The following is a 19,512-nucleotide window of genomic DNA, read 5'->3' as shown; positions in this document are numbered from 1 at the left end:
CAATATTAACAATTTTGTAGTGAAATAATTCAGGATGCACAATGCATTGTATAAGACTAGTTTCTGTCTTCTGTTTCGGTATTAGTGAATGAATAAATGATTTCAATATGTTTAATGACTTGACATAAGCCCAAAATTTCTAACGATTTTACGTCACGTCTGTAGGTAAAACCTTAGTTAAGAATTAATTTAACGCTTCTCCCATTATTCTCCTTCCGTTTCTTGGTCTGTAGTGCCTGTTCTGCAACCAAAGATGTTAAAAAATCTAGTAAAATATGTAAGTACGTGTAATTATTCTTGTGCTGAAATCTTGACTGTAAAAATTTGAGGGTTAGTTAGAGCGGCGACTTTGTTTGATTAAAACATTTCCTTGCGATATCGATGTTGAAATTCCGTACCCCCCTGAACCAATTTTTGTTGCACGATCAATTTTTCTTTACTAGTTATCATGGCCTTAAAGCTTTAATTGCCATGTCACTTTTACTCAGTCAGTACTGAAAAATGTCAGGGCGTTAAAAATGTATTCCATATCTTAAGAGGTCGAAATATGAGCCAAAACAAGAAAAAAAGATGCAGTAAATATGTGCTCTGAAACGCGTATTTTACGAGTTTTTAGCACAAGTTCTTCTCGTACTGTGAAACACATCTCTTCTAGTGGAAAGTGCACATAGCTTTACTTTTCTTTACATTCAGTATACACGAATTTGTTGTTTTGTTGTTGTTTAAGAAATACAGTTCAGCTATAATACTTTAAGACAAAAAGTGCAGTTAAGCTTTAAATGAAATTACATCGTCACAGTTTCCCGTCATTAATTCTTGCCACAACGTTTAGTGTGCGATAACATCTCTCTGCAGGAACATGCTTTTGATTACTTTCAATGGAATGTGATATCAAAAGACTTTGATAACGACGCATCATGTTTCGAATCACACTATAGGCATTACGAACATGAAGCATGGTATTACTGAGAAAGTGAAGTACAGAACCACTTTGCACTGGAATTAGTAAAACAAGGACCGAAACGTGAATATTCAGGTTTGATCCACAAAACATTCGTATTGAAATACTGCTACGTATTCTATCCACATTTACAAAAATTAAGAAATTAACAACTCTTCTTTTGTTGGAATGACGAACTCACACCTACGTAACAATTCTCAGGCGCACGGTAACACTTTGTCGCACTCAATCTCGTGCAGTGGAAAACGGAACTGCAACCCGGAAACTGCGGTTAGTAACGAAGATTTACAAAGCTGGCAAGCGCACCGAAGGCAGCTGCGATCGATTAATACGTAATACAACAATTCAAAGTACACTATGTGATCAAAAGTATCCGGACACCTGGCTGAAAATGACTTACAAGTCCGTGGTGCCCTCCATCGGTAGTGCGGAAATTCAGTATGGTGTTGGCCCACCCTCAGGCTTGATGACATTCTCGCAGGCATACGTTCAATCAGGTGCTGGATGGTTTCTCGGGCAATGGCAGCCCATTCTTCACGGAGTGCTGCTCTGAGGAGAGGTATTGCGGTCGGTGAGGCCTGGCAGGACGGCGGCGTCATAAAACATCCCAAAGGTGTTCTATAGGATTCAGGTCAGGACTCTGTGCGGGCCAGACCATTACAGAGATGTTATAGTCGTGTAAGCGCTACGCCACGGGCCTTGCATTATGAACAGGTGCTCGGGCGTGTTGAAAGATGCAATCGCACATCCCCGCATTGCTCTTCATCAGTGGGAAACAAGAAGGTGCTTAAAACATCAATGCAGACATGTGATGTGGTAGTGGCACGCAAAACAATAAGGGGTGCAAGCCCCCTCCATGATAAACGCGACCACACCATAACACCACCGCCTCCAATTTTACTCTTGGCACTACACACGCTGGCAGATGATGTTCATCGCGCATTCGCCATACCCACACACTACCATCGGATCGCCACATTGTGTACCGTGATTCGTCACTCCACACAACGTTTTTCTACGGTAAATCGTCCAATGTCTACGCTCTTTACACCAAGCGAGTCGTTTGGCATTTACCGGCGTGATGTGTGGTTTATGAGCAGCCGCTCGACCATGAAATCCAAGTTTTCTCACCTCCCATTCACAGTACTTGTGGTGGATCCTGATGCAGTTTGGAATTCCTGTGTGATGGCCCGATAGATGTGTGCCTATTACACATTACGACCCTCTTCAACTGTCGGCGGTCTCTGTCAATTAGCAGACGAGATCGGCCTGTACGCTTTTGTGCTGTACGTGTCCCTTCACGTTTCCACTTGACTATCACATCGGACTTAGGCATGTTTCGGAGTGTGGAAATCTCGCATACAGACGCATGGCACAAGTGAAACCCAGTCACCTGACCCCATTCTAAGTCCGTGAGTTCCGCGGAGCGCCCCATCCTGCTCTCTCACAATGTATAATGACTACTGAGGTCACTAATATGGAGTACCTGGCAGTAGGTGACAACACAATGCACCTAATATGAAAAATATATTTTTTGGGGGTGTCCGATACATTTGATCACAGTGTGTACTTCACATTTCCTAACGCGACCTCGGAACCCTTTTTCCCCTGAAGAATCTTACATTAGAGTGATTTGAAACAAAATGCGTTAGTATATTTCTTTTTTGTCAACGAACAGTTATAACCCTTCCACCCCTCCCTTCCTCCTCCTAGCACCGCTAAGTCACTCACAAGGAATCCCTTGACTGTGAGTTCACTCGTTCATTAGTAAGGCTCATTTGAAAGAGTTGTGTTAACAGTGACAGGAAAAATATTATCTGCTAATGACTCATAAAGTGCAACAGGAGGCGACAGAAAATGAATGGCCAGGAGATGCAGAGATCAACCTTCTATGGGACGTATTTATTAATCTTCACAAAATGGACGTCAACGCTAAATAAATGTTTGAAACAACTTGCACCATGAACACTGAAACAAAAATGGCACGTCACAGTGATCACAAAAGTTCGCATCATCAAGATCGAGGGCAAACTCCTTGAAATTTAGATATAGTGTAGGACGTTTTGCTAGGTATCAACTCTTAAAAAATGCATATACAATCACATTGGTGTAACAGGGTGATCAAAACTGATGGAATGAGATGGCATGCAACCGAATGCGGAACAGTGTATCGAGTTTATAGTGAAAATGGTTATCCTGTGAAACGTAGCTGCAGATAGTGGGGTAATATGTTTTATTGGCTCGGAAAAAGAAACAAACATCCAGAGGCTGTATTTGTCCAGTTGTTGCAGGTGGTATGAACAGCAATGTCACTTTTCAGGAGGGAGTATGACTTTTATTCGCAGATCAAGAATGAAGCAGATGTAAGTTATTTTGACCGGCTATTGTCCAAAAGTAATGCTCGTACCGTAGTTGTAGTTCTCTGACGCTCACTATCCCACTCGTGCTAGCTGTGATGTAAATATTCTCTACTGCCCTCTCAAGATCACGCACGCGAGAAAGAAACGTAGGTGCTGAGCACACCTCAAACTTCGCGGAGCACAATATATAACTTTCCAGCCAATCTACCATCCTGATTAACAGTCGCTTAATTGTATACGAATGCCTTAAGGCACTGATGTCAGTGTTGACACAACTCTCTTGGTATCCCTAATTTCCAGGGTTCGTTTTATGTGTATTTCATATTCAAATCCCGATTTGTCAGAGTTGAAAACAATTTCTTTACAGAACGATGGAATAAGGTTGCTTGCTTATCCCATCTGCAATTTTTCAGGTCGATTCCGCTGTTTGCTCTGAAATTTCATTATCTTATTTCCTGCACTGCTTTAGCACTGTTCGAAGTTTTGCAAGCACCCACTGCTTTCCTTAAAATCACTGTAATCTATGACGTAGGCAACTGTATGTGCGCAACAAAGAAAGTCACTATCATGCACATTCTGTAAATTACATCGAACATCCTTGAAATGCGCAAACACATCTTGTCCTCCCTTAACATCCGTAGTTTATCTTATGAAATGCACGGTCACATTGCTGCGGACTTATCCGAAATCTGTTTATGATTGTTTGTTTACTATGCTGTGGCGACATTCCATGTACGTAATTGAGGAGTGCCGGAACAAAAACCGATAAATCTGCATTTGCTGTTAATAAATCTATAAATGGCTCCACAAGCTATAAAAAGACGAAACACGCCATAAAACACTTGATGTCGCGTTGTGCTGAAAGTTATTTTGTGGCAGCATGGATTATTACTCCCGTATCTCCCCCCTACAGTTCAAACACGCGAATACAGCGAAAGTGGATGCATCGGGTTTTGTCCCGGCGCTCCTTAATTATCATTAGTACCCACTCCTTGGACAATGATTGTGCTTTACAACTTTTCACGGGAGACGGGAGTTGTGGCTCCGTATCCGACAAGGATAATTAACTACATGACTCGACACCTGTTTCAGTTTTACTTTTACTGTTAAGCACGTATCGCCAACATTGTTCTACTACTGTATATTGGCCGCACTATCGAGTGTACAGGACACCACACATTCCACTGACTCATTTAGGGAGAAACGCTAATATTTCATCAGCCATTTCTTTCTCACTCTGCGAAATTCCTTGGGTTCCTTTCTGACTAAATGTCAACTTCGGCAACTGTTGCTGTAGATGCAATGCAATGTTTTTTTGGTTTATCGTTGCCATTGCTCTGCTTTGTATCAACACCTCTTGCTCCGTTATGAGTTACTCGTCGACTAAGCAATTCAAAATCAAATGTGTGTGTAATCTTATGGGACTTAACTGCTAAGGTCGTCAGTCCCTAAGCTTAAAATGGTTCAAATGGCTCTGAGCACTATGAGACTTAACTTCTGAGGTCATCAGTCCCATAGAACTTAGAAATACTTAAACCTAACTAACCTAAGGACATCACACACATCCATGCCCGAGGCACGATTCGAACCTGCGACCGTAGCGCCTGCCGCGGTGGTCTAGCAGTTCTAGGCGCTCAGTCCGGAACCGCGGGACTGCTATGGTCGCAGGTTCGAATCCTGCCTCGGGCATGGACGTGTGATGTCCTTAGGTTAGTTAGGTTTAAGTAGTTCTACGTTCTAGGGGACTGATGACCACAGATGTTAAGTCCCATAGTGCTCAGAGCCATTTGAACCATTTTGCGACCGTAGCAGTCACGCGGTTCCGGACTGAGTGCCTAGAACCGCTAGACCACCACGGCCGGCTGGTCCCTAAGCTTACACACTACTTAACCTAAATTATCCTAAGGACAAACACACACACTCATGCCCGAGGGAGGACTGGAACCTCTGCCGTGATCAGCCGCACAGTCCATGACTGCAACGCCTTAGACCGTAAGCAGTTCAACTACGCCCCAAAGGCTCAGGCTGTGCTCACCATTAGATACCTCCAGTCCCGCCCCCTGTTTCTATCAATAGCCAATATTGTGGTTGCACGGTGTACAGTAGGCGGGGCGTAAAAAGCCGTTAACACCATTGGCCTTCTGCGATCTAGAGTTCCTTGTCAGAACACCCCGAATCCTTCAGAGTTCTCTGATCTCTTCACTAAATCAGTACCCGCGAGAACTCCCATTTTTGCAGGTTTTCCAGACAAATTGCCAGCGTGTAAGTGACTACTGCTGTAAATGGAAGAAACGAACCGCCGCTGCCTGCGTGAAATTCTTAACGGACGGCTTTGTTGCGGGTGCCTCACCGGCGGCGCGCGCCTCCTTGCAGGCGTCGTACATGTCGGCCTTGATGTCGGGGTTGTCGTCAGCGATGGTCTCGCCGACGGTGACGAAGCGCTCGACAGCCAGGTTCACGGCCTGGCCGACGCGCGCCACGGCCCGCACGCTGCGCTCCGAGCATAGCGGCCGCTCTCGGTCGCGCTCCCGGTGCGCCACCAGCGTCGAGATCTGCAACAGCCGGGGAGGCGGTCCATGTAGCGAACTCCCTCACAAACTCACTTCATACAACAGCGGGTGACTTCCTAATACGGTACTATATCGCGGTGTGTTCTTCAGGGTTCGGTACCAGGGCCACTTCTGTTCCTGAGACGCATCAACGACTGGCATAATTTTCACTTACAAGGAGAACACGGCAAGTGCCATCACTTGATTTCCCAGATACTTCGCCCAGTGGAAGAGCGGTCAAAATAAGCTAGTTTGTGTACCGGCTTATCTGTAGATAGTTGACCGTTTCTGTAAAAATGGCGGGCAAAGTTTTCGAGGAATTTTCCAGGTGCTTTACGTCCCTTTGACTGCACCTTATAATGAGACGAAATGGCTAGCGTCGTTGTTTCTTCAATTTGCGTCCCGTGTCCAAAACCCGAGTCTTACTTTTGTTTTTCATTTATATACCTATCCAGTATACAATGACATGATTTTGTCTTTATCAATCCACAGACCGTAAGTCAGATGAATGAATTAAAAAAAAGGTATGAGAAAATAATTTCGAATTGTTTTCGGTGAAATTTCTGTAGTGCTATCATCATTCATAATCCACTGGAAGCGACAGTTTTCATAAAAGTGAGCCGTTATGCATGGTTTTTCGCGAAATTATTGCTAACCCGCGAAATCTTCACCAATACCGACGAAATGTCTTTCACGAGTTAGATTCATATCAAGAAATGTCACTGTGACAAATCTGTCTTTGCCGCGATGCTCGTGATGTTCGGATTATCTCTGTTTCGAATGTTTCACGGAAATTAATAATCCGATTTGATTTTGAATGATGCTCCTTATGCGGTTTTTGGCTTCACGACAATTAAAAATCGATTTTCCCATCTGATTTGATATGAACTTGCCGTGGTGGATGGGTTTACGTAAGGCCGGTATTACACTATCAAATTTCTTTGTCAAAGATTTGATCAAAGATGTGATCAAATATTCCGTCAAATATATTTGACAAAGATCTTTGACGTAGCGTTAGAAGGGGTATTACACTGTCATTATATTTTTCGTCAAAGTTCAAGATGGCTGACAATAACTTGTTATTAACCGCAGCAGTTGCATGTACCACAATTGACTGTGTGCATATGCGGAAGAGAAGCGGGGAAAAAAAAAAAAAAAGGAAACATACCTGGATGAAGCCGTGGGTTTTACGACGCATTCAACAAAACTTGTTATGTCAGCTTATAGTGAAGGACGTCAAGTCGTACATCAATTACTTAAGAATGGATGAGCATACATTTCTGTATGTGATCAATGAAGTGTATCCTCATATCACAAAGCATAATATTCACTTAAGAACTGCTACATCTGCAGAAGACAGGCTCACTGTAACACTCCGATTCCTTGCTACAGGAGAGGGTTGGGTTAGGTTAGGTTAGGTCAGGTTTCCAATCTTCGTAATGTACTTTTGTATTCAGCGTGCCTCACGTTATAAAGCGCCTCATCAGCATCATACATCTCTATTAATTTTGTAGTTGTCGACGCACACCAATTGTGTTTACCCGCAATGTTTATAAAAACACAACAGACGACAGAATGCAGCGATGCTAGCGCTCCGTGTGGTAACATGTCACATTGCAGTGAACAGAAGACAAGTGACTTCTTTGATCAAATCTACAGCGAGGCCCTAGATTTGATCAAATATTGGACGACATTTGACAAAGTTCCCTATTACACCATCAAATATCTTTGACAAAGATATTGGACAAAGATATTGGACAAAGATATTTGACAAAGAAATTTGATAGTGTAATACCGGCCTAACTAACAGTATCACACCTGTACACCCATGCACACTGAGTATCGCAGTTTGTTTAGCGTCAAAAGCGTCATTTGTAGTCGGCCACTATTAAGTTATGATGTTTGCAGCGCCATCTGTTGTTACATTTTGTAATTATTGATTTTTCTTCTGCCGTACGTTTTCCCCCTTCTCCGATAATATTCCGTTGCAATTTGACGTCATTCTGACCAGTGGTGTTATTTCTACAGCGGTTTGAAAGTTTAATTATAATCACCCTGTATAATACAAGTGTGACACTTATTGTGAAATCTAGTTGTAATTTTACAATTAATATAAAGCCCTTGTATCCATTAATTTTATAAGAAACATTCGTGTCGTAACCTGGGCAGATGAATGAAAACAATAAAACTAAACCGAGCGAGGTGGCGCAGTGGTTAGCACACTGGACTCGCATTCGGGAGGACGACGGTTCAATCCCGTCTCCGGCCATCCCGATTTAGGTTTTCCGTGATTTCCCTAAATCGTTTCAGGCAAATGCCGGGATGGTTCCTTCGAAAGGGCACGGCCGATTTCCTTCCCAATCCTTCCCTAACCTGAGCTTGCGCTCAGTCTCTAATGACCTCGTTGTCGACGGGACGTTACACACTAATCACCACCACCAATAAAACTAAAATACAGTAAACTAAAACACATAAAAACAATAATCGGGTTTCAAACAGGGGGGCGCAAAATTAAGATGCCGCAACGCTAACCACTGAACCACCATTTCGTCTGAGGATATCGTGCGGTAAAAGGCACATAAAGAACTCTGATAATACCTCGAAAACTTTGACTGTCGCTTTTTCAGAAACAGAGTGTTTTGGGACAAGCCGCGACACGTGTTCGCTTGGCTTCTGTTCCATTGAGCAAAGTTTCTGAGTAATCAGGTGATGACATTTGCCGTGTTCTCCTCGTTCGTGTAATGTAAGGAACCCTTCTTTAAAGGTGGACAACGAGAACGAACGTAATAGTACCCAATTAAAGGATTAATGGTGAACATTTGACACCGTATAAATATACTCAAAAAGACGCACCATGGAGGAATGATCAAATGAGACGGAAATCGGTGGATGTGATACTTAGAACAAACGAATGATTACACTTTCAGAAACACTGGATGATTTATTCAAGAGAAAGAGCTTCACGAACTGAGAAAGTCAATAAGGTGTTGGTCAACCTCTGCCCCTCTTGCAAGCAGTTATTCGGCTTGGCACTGACTGATAGTGTTGTTAGATGTCCTACTGAGTGATATCATGCCAAATTTTGTCCAACTGGCGTGTTACATCGTAAAAATCCCGAGATAGTTGGGGGGCCCTGCCAATAATGCTCCAAACGCTCTCAATAGTGGAGAGTTCCGGCGATCCTGATGGCCAAAGTAGGGTTTGGCAAGCACAAAGACGACCAGTAGAAACCCCCCCCCCCCCCCCACCTGTGCGGGCGGGCATTATCTTGTTGTAATGTAATCCCAGGATGGCTTGCCATGTACGGCAAGGAAACGGGGCGTAGAATGTCGTCGACGTACCGCTGTGCTGTAAAGGTGTCGCGGATGAACCAAAGGCGGCCTGCTATGAAAAGAAATAGAAACCCAGACCATCATTCCTGGTTGTCGGGTCGTATGACATTCGACAACCAGGCTGGTAACACATCACTTTCCGGGGCGTTTCCAGACACTTCTTCGCTGGTCATCTGGCTCAGTTCGAATAGGGACTCGTCACTGAAGACAATTCTACTGCAGTCAATGAGATTTCAGGCCGAAAACGTGTCTGGACAGGTGGGTGATATTGCATGAAGGCAACAATTTTGAAATAAAAAGAACAGCGTTCGCACTCATCGAATTGCAGGAAAAAATTAAAATCTTTATTGATGAAGAACCTTTTACTGTCGCCGTGTATGTAACGAAGAAAGAAAGGATCACGAGGTTTAACGTTCCGTCGACGACGGACTCCGCATATCTGTGCGTGTTAAAGCGCCACTTCCGGGACGGGGAGGCGCACCGGCTCCGGATCGAATCCACCCGGCGGATTAACGACGAGGGCCCCATGTGCCTGCCAGCATCTATGTGCGTTTTTAGGCGGTTTCTCACATGCCTCTAGGTAAATACCGGCCTGGACCCGAAGTCCCGCTTCAGTTACACGTTTCGCAAATATTTATCAAGTTCTCGCTCACTTTCGCATGACTTACACTACGTGCAGACAATTGGGTACACAATCCGTCCTGAGGGAGGGAGAGAGGGACAAAGCGTGTTGACAAGAAGGGCATCCTGCCATCGATCAAACTAATTAAAAAAAAAAGTTCTAATGGCTCTGAGCACTATGGGACTTAACATCTATTGTCATCAATCCCCTAGAACTTAGAACTACTTAAACCTAACTAACCTAAGGACATCACACACATCCATGCCCGAGGCAGGATTCGAACCTGCGACCGTAGCGGTCACGTGGTTCCAGACTGTAGCTGCTAGAACCGCAAGGCCTCCGGCCGGCCAAACTAATCATTTCAAATCCGTAGTGGAAGTGCGTAGTGTCGTCCGATGAGTCGCAGTTTTGCCTTTTTCAAATGACGCAAGGGCCGAGTGCACCGAGATGTTTAACCCGTGGTTTGCTGAAGGTGAAGTTCACGCCGGTAGGGGCGTTGTGATGTTTCGTAACATGACTTCGGCACTCTCATTCAGCTTCCGGGATCATGAATCAGGATGTCTACTTTAACAATGTCGGTAACTGAAGTGTTATCCTTTGTTTATGCCCTATTGATGAGTATGCTGCGGGTACTAACGTCTTCCAAGCTGGCTTCAATGGGCTGCACGAGTATGTCCCTGGTCTTATGAACACCCAGGCACCGCATTGCTCTTCGTGTTGCCAGCCACGTCGCCCCACCTCAGCCCTCTGGTCACCAGAGAATATGTCTGTATCGTTACCGACCAGTCGGGCCTCTCGGACCCGTGTTGTTTGAACTTACCCTATTTTGACTATTTATGACATGACCCACCTTTAAGGTGTTAATACTTTTAAAATAATTTTATTTATTGCAAGTTTATATTTTAATCAACACGATTTTATACTTCTACTGGTAGCCTTTTCTGTCCACAGACAATAGCATGTGGCCGAAATAGTCTAGGCGCTTCAGTCTGGAACCGTGCTGCTGCTACGGTCGCAGGTTCGAATCCTGCCTCGGGCATGGATGTGTGTGATGTCCTTAGAATTACTTAAACCTAAATAACCTAAGTCTAGGGGACTGATGATATCAGATGCTAAGTCCCATAGTGCTCAGAGCCATTTCAACCAAGACAATAGCAGAATGTTCCGAGCATATTGATTTCCTATCTTTTTTCTTTACACAATATTAAAATCTTGTCCTTTTCTTAGTTGGTGGTTTCGCAGCTCCTCTTCGATCCGGTGTTACTAATGAATTCATTAACTTCTTTACCTGTTAGTTGCTTTCCAAAACTGACAATGAAAGTCCGACATCTCATTTATTGTTGGTAGCCAGCATAATTCAAGTTATGTATTCATTTATTACACATACAACAATCATGTTGAAGAAAATCACCAGTGGTCAGTGTCTTGTTTTTCTCTTCATACTGTAACATCGCATCTTATGGTCCACGGTGTCAACGCCACTTTCGTGGCATTGTACATCATTATAACTTCAGGTTTTATTGCTTCTGATGGCGATACCGTTGGCCGGTCATGAAGAGAGCTAAGGATGGTAACAACTTTATTTTTCAACTATGTGTGATGATAGCCTCTTATCTTCCCAACAAGAATAATGTACAGTATACTTCACATATTTCAGATGTAACAAAATCGGCAGGCAGTTCACCTTTGTTCTTTCACACATTAGCGACTGCTGTCAGATCTCTTGACAATAAATAATGAGATAAATCTAGAGACGTAAAAGATGTAATGCAGGTGATATTAGGTCCAGACTTTTCAAGTTCAATCACCAGAATTCCTGGTCGAGTCGCACGGCTATAGTTTGTTCCTCTTTCTACAAATACACTTTCATCTTGTTGCACTAGCTTGTTCCATTGTCACAAATGGCCCAGAACTTTGTTTCGTATCTGCCAGGTTTTTAAGGCATATCTTGTGATCAACTGTTCATCCACGGCCATGCAAAATCCTGGAATGCAGGGTAGTACCTCACATCTCAAAAGCTCCTCTGACTGGTTCAAATTTGTCACTTGACCTAAGCTCAAGTCGGGCTGCTGCACTGCCAAAGCGCAACACCCTCAGAACAGCATGGAAGCGGTCGTGAGAAATAATTTTATGGAACCGTTATGGCCATTCTCTCCACTCACAGCTGACTGATATCTTCATTAATTGACTTGTAAATATCGTTAAAGATCAGAACACTAAGAAACTTTTTCATTTCATTCAAATCTATATCCAACCATTCCTGGTAAACGATTCTCCCATCCTTGCTGGACCACAGACACACTTTCTCAATCCGGGGTATACGAAAGAACAACATAAAACAAGATTCTTCATTACCACAAAAAAATAGCTCTGAGCACTATGGGACTCAACTTCTGAGGTCATCAGTCGCCTAGAACTTAGAACTATTTAAACCTAACTAACCTAAGGACATCACACACATCCATACCCGAGGCAGGATTCGAACCTGCGACCGTAGCGGCCGCGCGGTTCCAGACTGAAGCGCCTGGAACCGTTTGGCCACACCGGCCGGCTTCATTATTACGATTCCTTTGTCTTATAGACATAGAAAAGGCATATAACTCAGTTAACATGGGAAGACTCTGGGAAGAAATGAAGATATTTATAGAAGATGGATACATTAATGCAATAAAGACAATGTACAGATGATACAATTGTAGAATTAAAACACCACTGGGGAACTCTGCATACCTCGAAAAAAGACAAGAGCTTAAACAAGGAAGTATTGTATCTCCTGCATTTGTTAATGTTGTGGTGGAGGGAATGAATACAGCAGTTAAAGATATAGTAACAGAAAAAGACAAAAAGCCGATTTTTGTAGATTATATGGTAATAGCCGGCCGGTGTGACCGAGGGGTTCTAGGCGCTTCAGTCTGGAACCGCGTGGCCACTACGGTCGCAGGTTCGAATCCTGCCTCGGGCATGGAAGTGTTTGATGTCCTTAGGCTAGTTAGGTTCAAGTAGTTCTAAGTTCTAGGGGACTGATGACCTCAGTTGTTAAGTACCGTAGTGCTCAGAGCCGTTTGTGATATGGTAATAAGGGGCGATAAAGAGGTAGATGTATTTGCGTGGAAGGAAATAATGAAAAGATATGGATTAAAAATAAAGAAGAGAGGGAAGTAAAGGTATTTGGAAGAGACAAAGGAATCAAAGGGAACATTAATTTGAATGGAGAACCCTTCAAATAGGTAGACAGTTTCACTTATTTAGGGAGTGAAATATCTAGTAATGGCCAACGAAATTAATAGGAGGTTACAGAAGGGAGGCAATTTCTACCAAACATTAAAACACCTGACTTGGAATAAGGAATTTTCAGAAAAAGCAAAATTTCTTATGTATAAGGGTTATAACTTACTTATCGTCAGCCGTGCGGGGTAGCCGTGCGGTCTAGGGTGTCTTGAAACGGTTCGCGTGGCTCCGCGCATCGGAGGTTCGAGTCCTACCTCTGGCATGGGTGTGTGTGTTGTCCTCGGTGTAAGTTAGTTTAAGTTAGATTAAGTGGTTCGTAAGCCTAGGGACCGATCACCTCAGCAGTTTGGTCCCATAGTCCTTACCACAAATTTCCAAAAATGTTTCCCTATTGTCACCTATGGAGGAGAATCGTGGACAATGACAGAAAGGGACTAAAGCAGACTGGAAGCAGGGGAAATGAAATTTCTCAGAGCAATCAAGGGAAAAACAAGAACGGGAAGAGTAAGGAATGTAGATATTAGAAAGGACCTTAAAGAAGAAAGTACGGGAGAAGAAATCGAAAACGAGAGATTAAGATGGTACGGGCATGTTAAGAGGATGCATGGGGAGAAACTTCCCAAAATTATGGAAGAACTAAAAATGGATAGAGAAAGACCTAGACGGCGACCAAGAACACGGTGGAAAACGGGAGTGAAAATATCTGTGGGAAGGAGAAGTGTGACCTGGCAGCAAGTGGAGGAAGAAAAGTGGTGGGAGGACCGAGCCAAATGGAGAGGACTCGTCAGCACCCAGACTCGGCGGTAGCTGGAGCGGGATCCGGATACAGCAACAAGTAATAAGATATCTAATACATAAGTAAGACTTACTTCCATGGGCGTAACAACACTAGCATACGTGTGTTACGGCTTCTGGTCAATCGTGCGTTTTTGTTTGTTTACATCGGATTTATTCTTATGATGAACAGAGTATAGGTATTAACATGATGTGTCCTCTGGGTGTGCTTATAAACAAACACGTGACGGGACGCCTATGACGTGGCGGTTACAGAGAGAGCCTAGGGAATACGGCAGGGTAGCGACTGCCACGGCAGCTCGCTATTCGCTGCCCGCCTGTGTGCTCTGACAACCGGCTGACCCGGCCAGGTGGCAGGCAGCGCACAAGGAGCGCGACTGCGAGCAATTTTCCGGTGAGCAGACGAGGGGTATCGCACCCGGCACGGCGTCCCACGAGGGCTCTCTATGCCCGCGAGGCCCTCTGGAATTTAATTAAACGTGACCTGCGGGAAAAGGCTGCGCGCCGTAGCTGCAGACACAGCCGCGACGACCCCCGCCTTCCACATCCCACTTGGTTGCCCACGGCCAGTCGCCTACGTCACTCGATTATAAAATTAAAGTAGGTCTAAAATAGCCTTCCCTCTATAAGCGGGTCGTCGTTCCGGCATTGTTGCCAAGTCACGAACGATGCTGATACGGCATCCTGCGCCCGCGAACCGCCAGGGGTGACGTCTCGCCGCCAGGTGTTCGCCGCTCTGCCGGCACGAGTCGTCGAATTCGGCCGCCGAGACATTCACAGTCTTTACTGGTGCGTACTGACGTTTGTCAAAACTGGATCTCTCACAAACAACAGTTGCCCGAATGAAAACTCACGGCACAATAAGTGACTAAAAAGGGACCTTAATATTGGGCCTTCTCGAGTTTCTTGAGAGTAGCAGGAGCCGTGGTTCTACATCTACATTTATACTCCGCAAGCCACCCAACGGTATGTGGCGGAGGGCACTTTACGTGCCACTGTCATTACCTCCCTTTTCTGTTCGAGTCGCGTATGGTTCGCGGGAAGAACGACTGTCTGAAAACCTCCGTGCGCGCTCGACTCTCTCTAATTTTACATTCGTGATCTCCTCGGGAGGTATAAGTAGGGGGAAGCAATATATTCGATACCTCATCCAGAAACGCACCCTCTCGAAACCTGGCGAGCAAGCTACACCGCGATGCAGAGCGCCTCTCTTGCAGTCTGCCACTGCAGTTTGCTAAACATCTCCGTAACGTTATCACACTTACCAAATAACCCTGTGACGAAACGCGCCGCTTTTCTTTGGATCTTCTCTATCTCCTCCGTCAGCCCGATCTGGTACGGATCCCACACTGACGAGAAATACTCAAGTATAGGTCGAACGAGTGTTTTGTAAGCCACCTCCTTTGTTGATGGACTACAATTTCTAAGGGCTCTCCCAATGAATCTCAACCTGGTACTCGCCTCACCAACAATTTATTTTATATGATCATTCCATTTTAAATCGTTCCGCACGCATACTCCCAGATATTTTACAGAAGTAACTGCTACCAATGTTTGTTCCGCTATCATATATACAATAAAGGATCCTTCTTTCTATGTATTTGCAATACATTACATTTGTCTATGTTAAGGGTCAGTTGCCACTCCCTGCACCAAGTGCCTATCCGCTGCAGATCTTCCTGCATTTCGGTACAATTTTCTAATGCTGCAACTTCTCTGTATACTACAGCATCATCCGCGAAAAGCCGCATGGAACTTCAATGCGCTGACATCAATTTCATAAGACAGTAAGGCGCAATTTAAAAAGCAATCTGGATGATTGTTAAATTGGGAACGGGCGATAGGACGGTGAACGGACCATTTAAAGATAACAATGTCGGTATTTGTCACAGGAGATTGAGGGAAACAATGCTCAACCCAAATCATAATCCGATATTACCGTACCTATATTGTTCAGAAGTACGACGTAATGTTCCTTGAAGGAACGGCTGCAGGCGGTGGCGGTGAATGGAACGTGTATTTTGACTCCACGAAACGCGAGTGTGAGAGTCTGACGACGGTCATAACGTGACGAAACCGATTACCATAAAAATAAACGTTTTTGCAGACGAGGCTGTTTGTGTCCATTTTTGAAGTACTTTTTGCCAGACCGCTGTTCTCCAAGAGAAATGTTCTCAAAAATTACATCAGCTGCATAATGGGGGACGTCAAAGAAAACTTGGGCCTGACCGGGACTGCAACGTGGATTTCTCAAAAAATGGCTCTGAGCACTATGGGACTTAACATCTGTGGTCATCAGTCCCCTAGAACTTAGAACTACTTAAACCTAACTAACCTAAGGACATCACACACATCCATGCCCGAGGCACGATTCGAACCTGCGACCGTAGCAGCCGCGCGGTTCCGGACTGAGCGCCTAGAACCGCTAGACCACCGCGGCCGGCGTTGATTTCTAGCTTATCACGAGTATGCATGTATGTCCGATGGAACATTACATCGTACTTCTGAACAACACAGCCACTGCAATATCGTATTTATTCGCCGACATCGGACAAGCGACTTTCAATCAAAATGTCCCCTCTATGCAGGAATATACATAACGGATATACGAATGCAGGTTGTACACACATGGCTGACTATACACATGGAAGTTTGGGTCTGGCCATGAAGCGTGCTCGGATATCCAAAGAGTAAGGCAAGTGCTTGCTATAAACGGGAAATTCGGGTTCGAGACCCGATCTGGCACAAATTTTCATTGTAGTCAAACGTTGGAAATCTGACGGTTCCCCACGTTTGAAACTGCTAATACATTTCATGTACTAAATCATAATGGTCGCACAGGAATTTGAAGCTGGTATCCAAAAGTTCCTAGGCCGGTATATCAAATTTCTTTGTCAAAGTTGAGATGTCTAATACTTATGTCAAAGAAATTTGATGGTGTAATAGGGAACTTTGTCAAATGTCGCCAGTCGTCAAATAAATATGATCAATTTTAGGGCCTCGCCGTAGATTTGATCATAAAAGTAGTTTGTCTTCTGATCACTGCAATGTGAAATGTAACCGATTGGAGCGCTGGTGTCGCTACAGCTATTTGACGTCTCTGTAGTGTGGTTGTAAATATGGCTTAAAAGTTGGTGTGCTCCTTCGACTTTTTTATATTTAAAAAAAAAGCTTGCCTCCACAAGGTGGGGGTGAGCAAGGGGCACAGTACATGCTATTCAAAATGATTCAAATGGCTCTGAGCACTATGGAGGAGGAGGAGATTAGTGTTTAACGTCCCGTCGACAACGAGGTCATTAGAGACGGAGCGCAAGCTCGGGTGAGGGAAGGATGGAGAAGGAAATCGGCTGCGCCCTTTCAAAGGAACCATCCCGGCATTTGCCTGAAGCGATTTAGGGAAATCACGGAAAACCTAAATCAGGATGGCCGGAGACGGAATTGAACCGTCGTCTTCCCGAATGAGAGTCCAGTGTGAGCACTACGGGACTTAACATCTGATGTTAGTGTAAAACCGGCCTAATCATGCCGTTCAAAAGTTTTGGATGAATCTCCGGCGGTGATAATATGTCAAAAACAAAGTATTTCAGTAAACTGATTTGAAAGAAACACACAACTACCTTAAAAACCCGAATAAAGTTCTTCCACAACAAAGTTCACAACTTCGCAATACCTGGTGTGCTAGTTGGGCAAATTTTCATTGGACTAAATGAATGTGTATCAGCACGTGCTCTGTGGGGGACAAATCAGCTATGTTGCGGCTCAACAGCTCTGAGTTCACGTGGCTTTGTACGGCTCAGGGCCGACAAGTTAAAATGGGCCGTAACACGGATGTGTAGCAGATGTTAAACGTCTGTGTTACGGTAGTGATTGCAATGAACACAGCGTGTCCTCTACTACGCTAATCCGAAAGCTCTGTCTTGTGCTCACTACAGCTCTTCCTCTCCCCTCGACGCCTGCTCCGGCGGTGTGTATGATCTCGTGCAAACACGCCGCGGCTTACGCCAGCTTCTGTTTAGGTGTCGTCAGCAGCGAAACTATAAGGCGGCCGCCCAGCGCAAGGTCCCGGCTTATGACGACCCGAAGGAAGAACACATGGTTCATTTCCAAACAGTTTAGCTACCTCATTCAAATCCTCTGTCAAGACGGATTGACTATCACTAACGCTTCTCCTGTCAGTGCGAAGGCTACAAAGCGCAGCGCATTACGTCGCTTCTAAATGGATCGTTTACTGTTAACATTTGCATACTGGTATCAAAAGTCTTCAGATTCCACCAAATAAATCCTTCGCTCCCTCGTTTGTTCAGCAACGTCCCACACTGTTGAATTTAGTAAGTGTAAAAAATGTTCGTATGTATAGATGACGTTTCAGGAGAATATTATTTAGAATGTGGTAATAATAATGGCGTGTGACGAGGGCCTCCCGTCGGGTAGACCGCTCGCCTGGTGCAAGTCTTTCGATTTGACGCCACTTCGGCGACTTGCGCGTCGATGGGGATGAATTGATGATGATTAGGACAACACAACACCCAGACATGAGTGGAGAACCCGGGCCTTAGGATTGACAGTCTGTCGCGCTGACCACTCAGCTACCGGGGGCAATATAGACTAATTCGAATAATACATTCCATATAACATATGTTCAATTTTTATTGGTTAGAGAGATATAGCTGTTAGAATCGAACCCAAATATTCGCAGAAGCTGTTAAATAAAGGCAAATGATGAAGTTCACAATAGTTCTTTAAAAATTCCACCTTCGATTTCCACGCGCTTTCAATTAATTTCGACAACACCACCAGTAGGTCTTCTGAGACCGCCTCCTACGTGTCATTTTTTTCCGGGAGCATTATTCTTAGTGTGAAATGTGAATCTGTCTCTAGCGTTTACCTTTTCTTTGTAGATGTCATTTTCAGACATCTCCACAGGCAAAAATCAAAAGCGGTAACGTCGGGGGATCTTGGAAGCCAAAAGAAATGACAATTTCTTCCGCTCCATCCTCCGGAGAACATTACGTTTAGGTGATGCGTCATCCGACTACTAGAATCTGCAAGGAACTCGTCATGCTGTAAGAACATACCTATCCTTGTTGCCAAACGAATCTCTTCTAATAGTTCTGGAATCTCGATTTCAAGAAAGTCTAAATAACTAGGCCCTGCCGTAACATAACAGGACCAATCTCGTTGTCTATCATATCACATCACACATTTACAGAGAAGCGTTCCTGAAGGAATATGAGTATTCGTCGGATAACCAATGAGATTTACAAGTCTTGTTGCTACTGTTACGAGTGAAAGTGAATTCATCAGTAAACAGCATTCATGGGACCATTAGGTAATTTTCAATTAGCCAACGACAAAATTCCAATTGTTTATTTTCATCTCCTTGTTGAAGGTAGTGAATCCAGCGTAAATAATGATGCTAAAGGCCGTGCTTACATAATCTCTTGAATGTTGGACGTCGATACATGCACAAATTCTGTGTGTACTTGTGGAAGGACCTTCTACCAACTGTATAATGTCCCCTACTTCAACGACATACTATTTCAGACGACTGTGACTCATGGTCACTGCACCAGACTCGCGCACTTTAATGAATTCATGGAGTAAACTCTCTTAAACCCGATATTCAGTGAATAGTAAACTGTAGGCCATATGCTATACAAGCAGC

The 19,512-nt window shown here is 44.2% G+C and overlaps 1 protein-coding gene across 4 annotated transcripts in view; it reads right to left on the bottom strand.

Moving 5' to 3' along the window:
• Positions 1–19,512, bottom strand: part of LOC126272870 (alpha-catulin) — a 396,855-nt gene that overhangs the window by 179,867 nt on the left and 197,476 nt on the right. For all 4 annotated transcript variants that reach the window (XM_049976091.1, XM_049976092.1, XM_049976093.1 and 1 more), the window contains exon 2: positions 5,672–5,873. In XM_049976091.1, coding sequence (XP_049832048.1) covers positions 5,672–5,873 — 202 coding nt within the window. The remainder of the gene's footprint in view (positions 1–5,671; positions 5,874–19,512) is intronic.

The sequence above is a fragment of the Schistocerca gregaria genome, chromosome 5 (genome assembly GCF_023897955.1).
Source record: "Schistocerca gregaria isolate iqSchGreg1 chromosome 5, iqSchGreg1.2, whole genome shotgun sequence".
Taxonomy (NCBI): Eukaryota; Metazoa; Arthropoda; class Insecta; order Orthoptera; family Acrididae; genus Schistocerca; species Schistocerca gregaria.
Note: the sequence above shows the minus strand (reverse complement) of the source record. Positions and strands in the feature narration are given on the sequence as shown.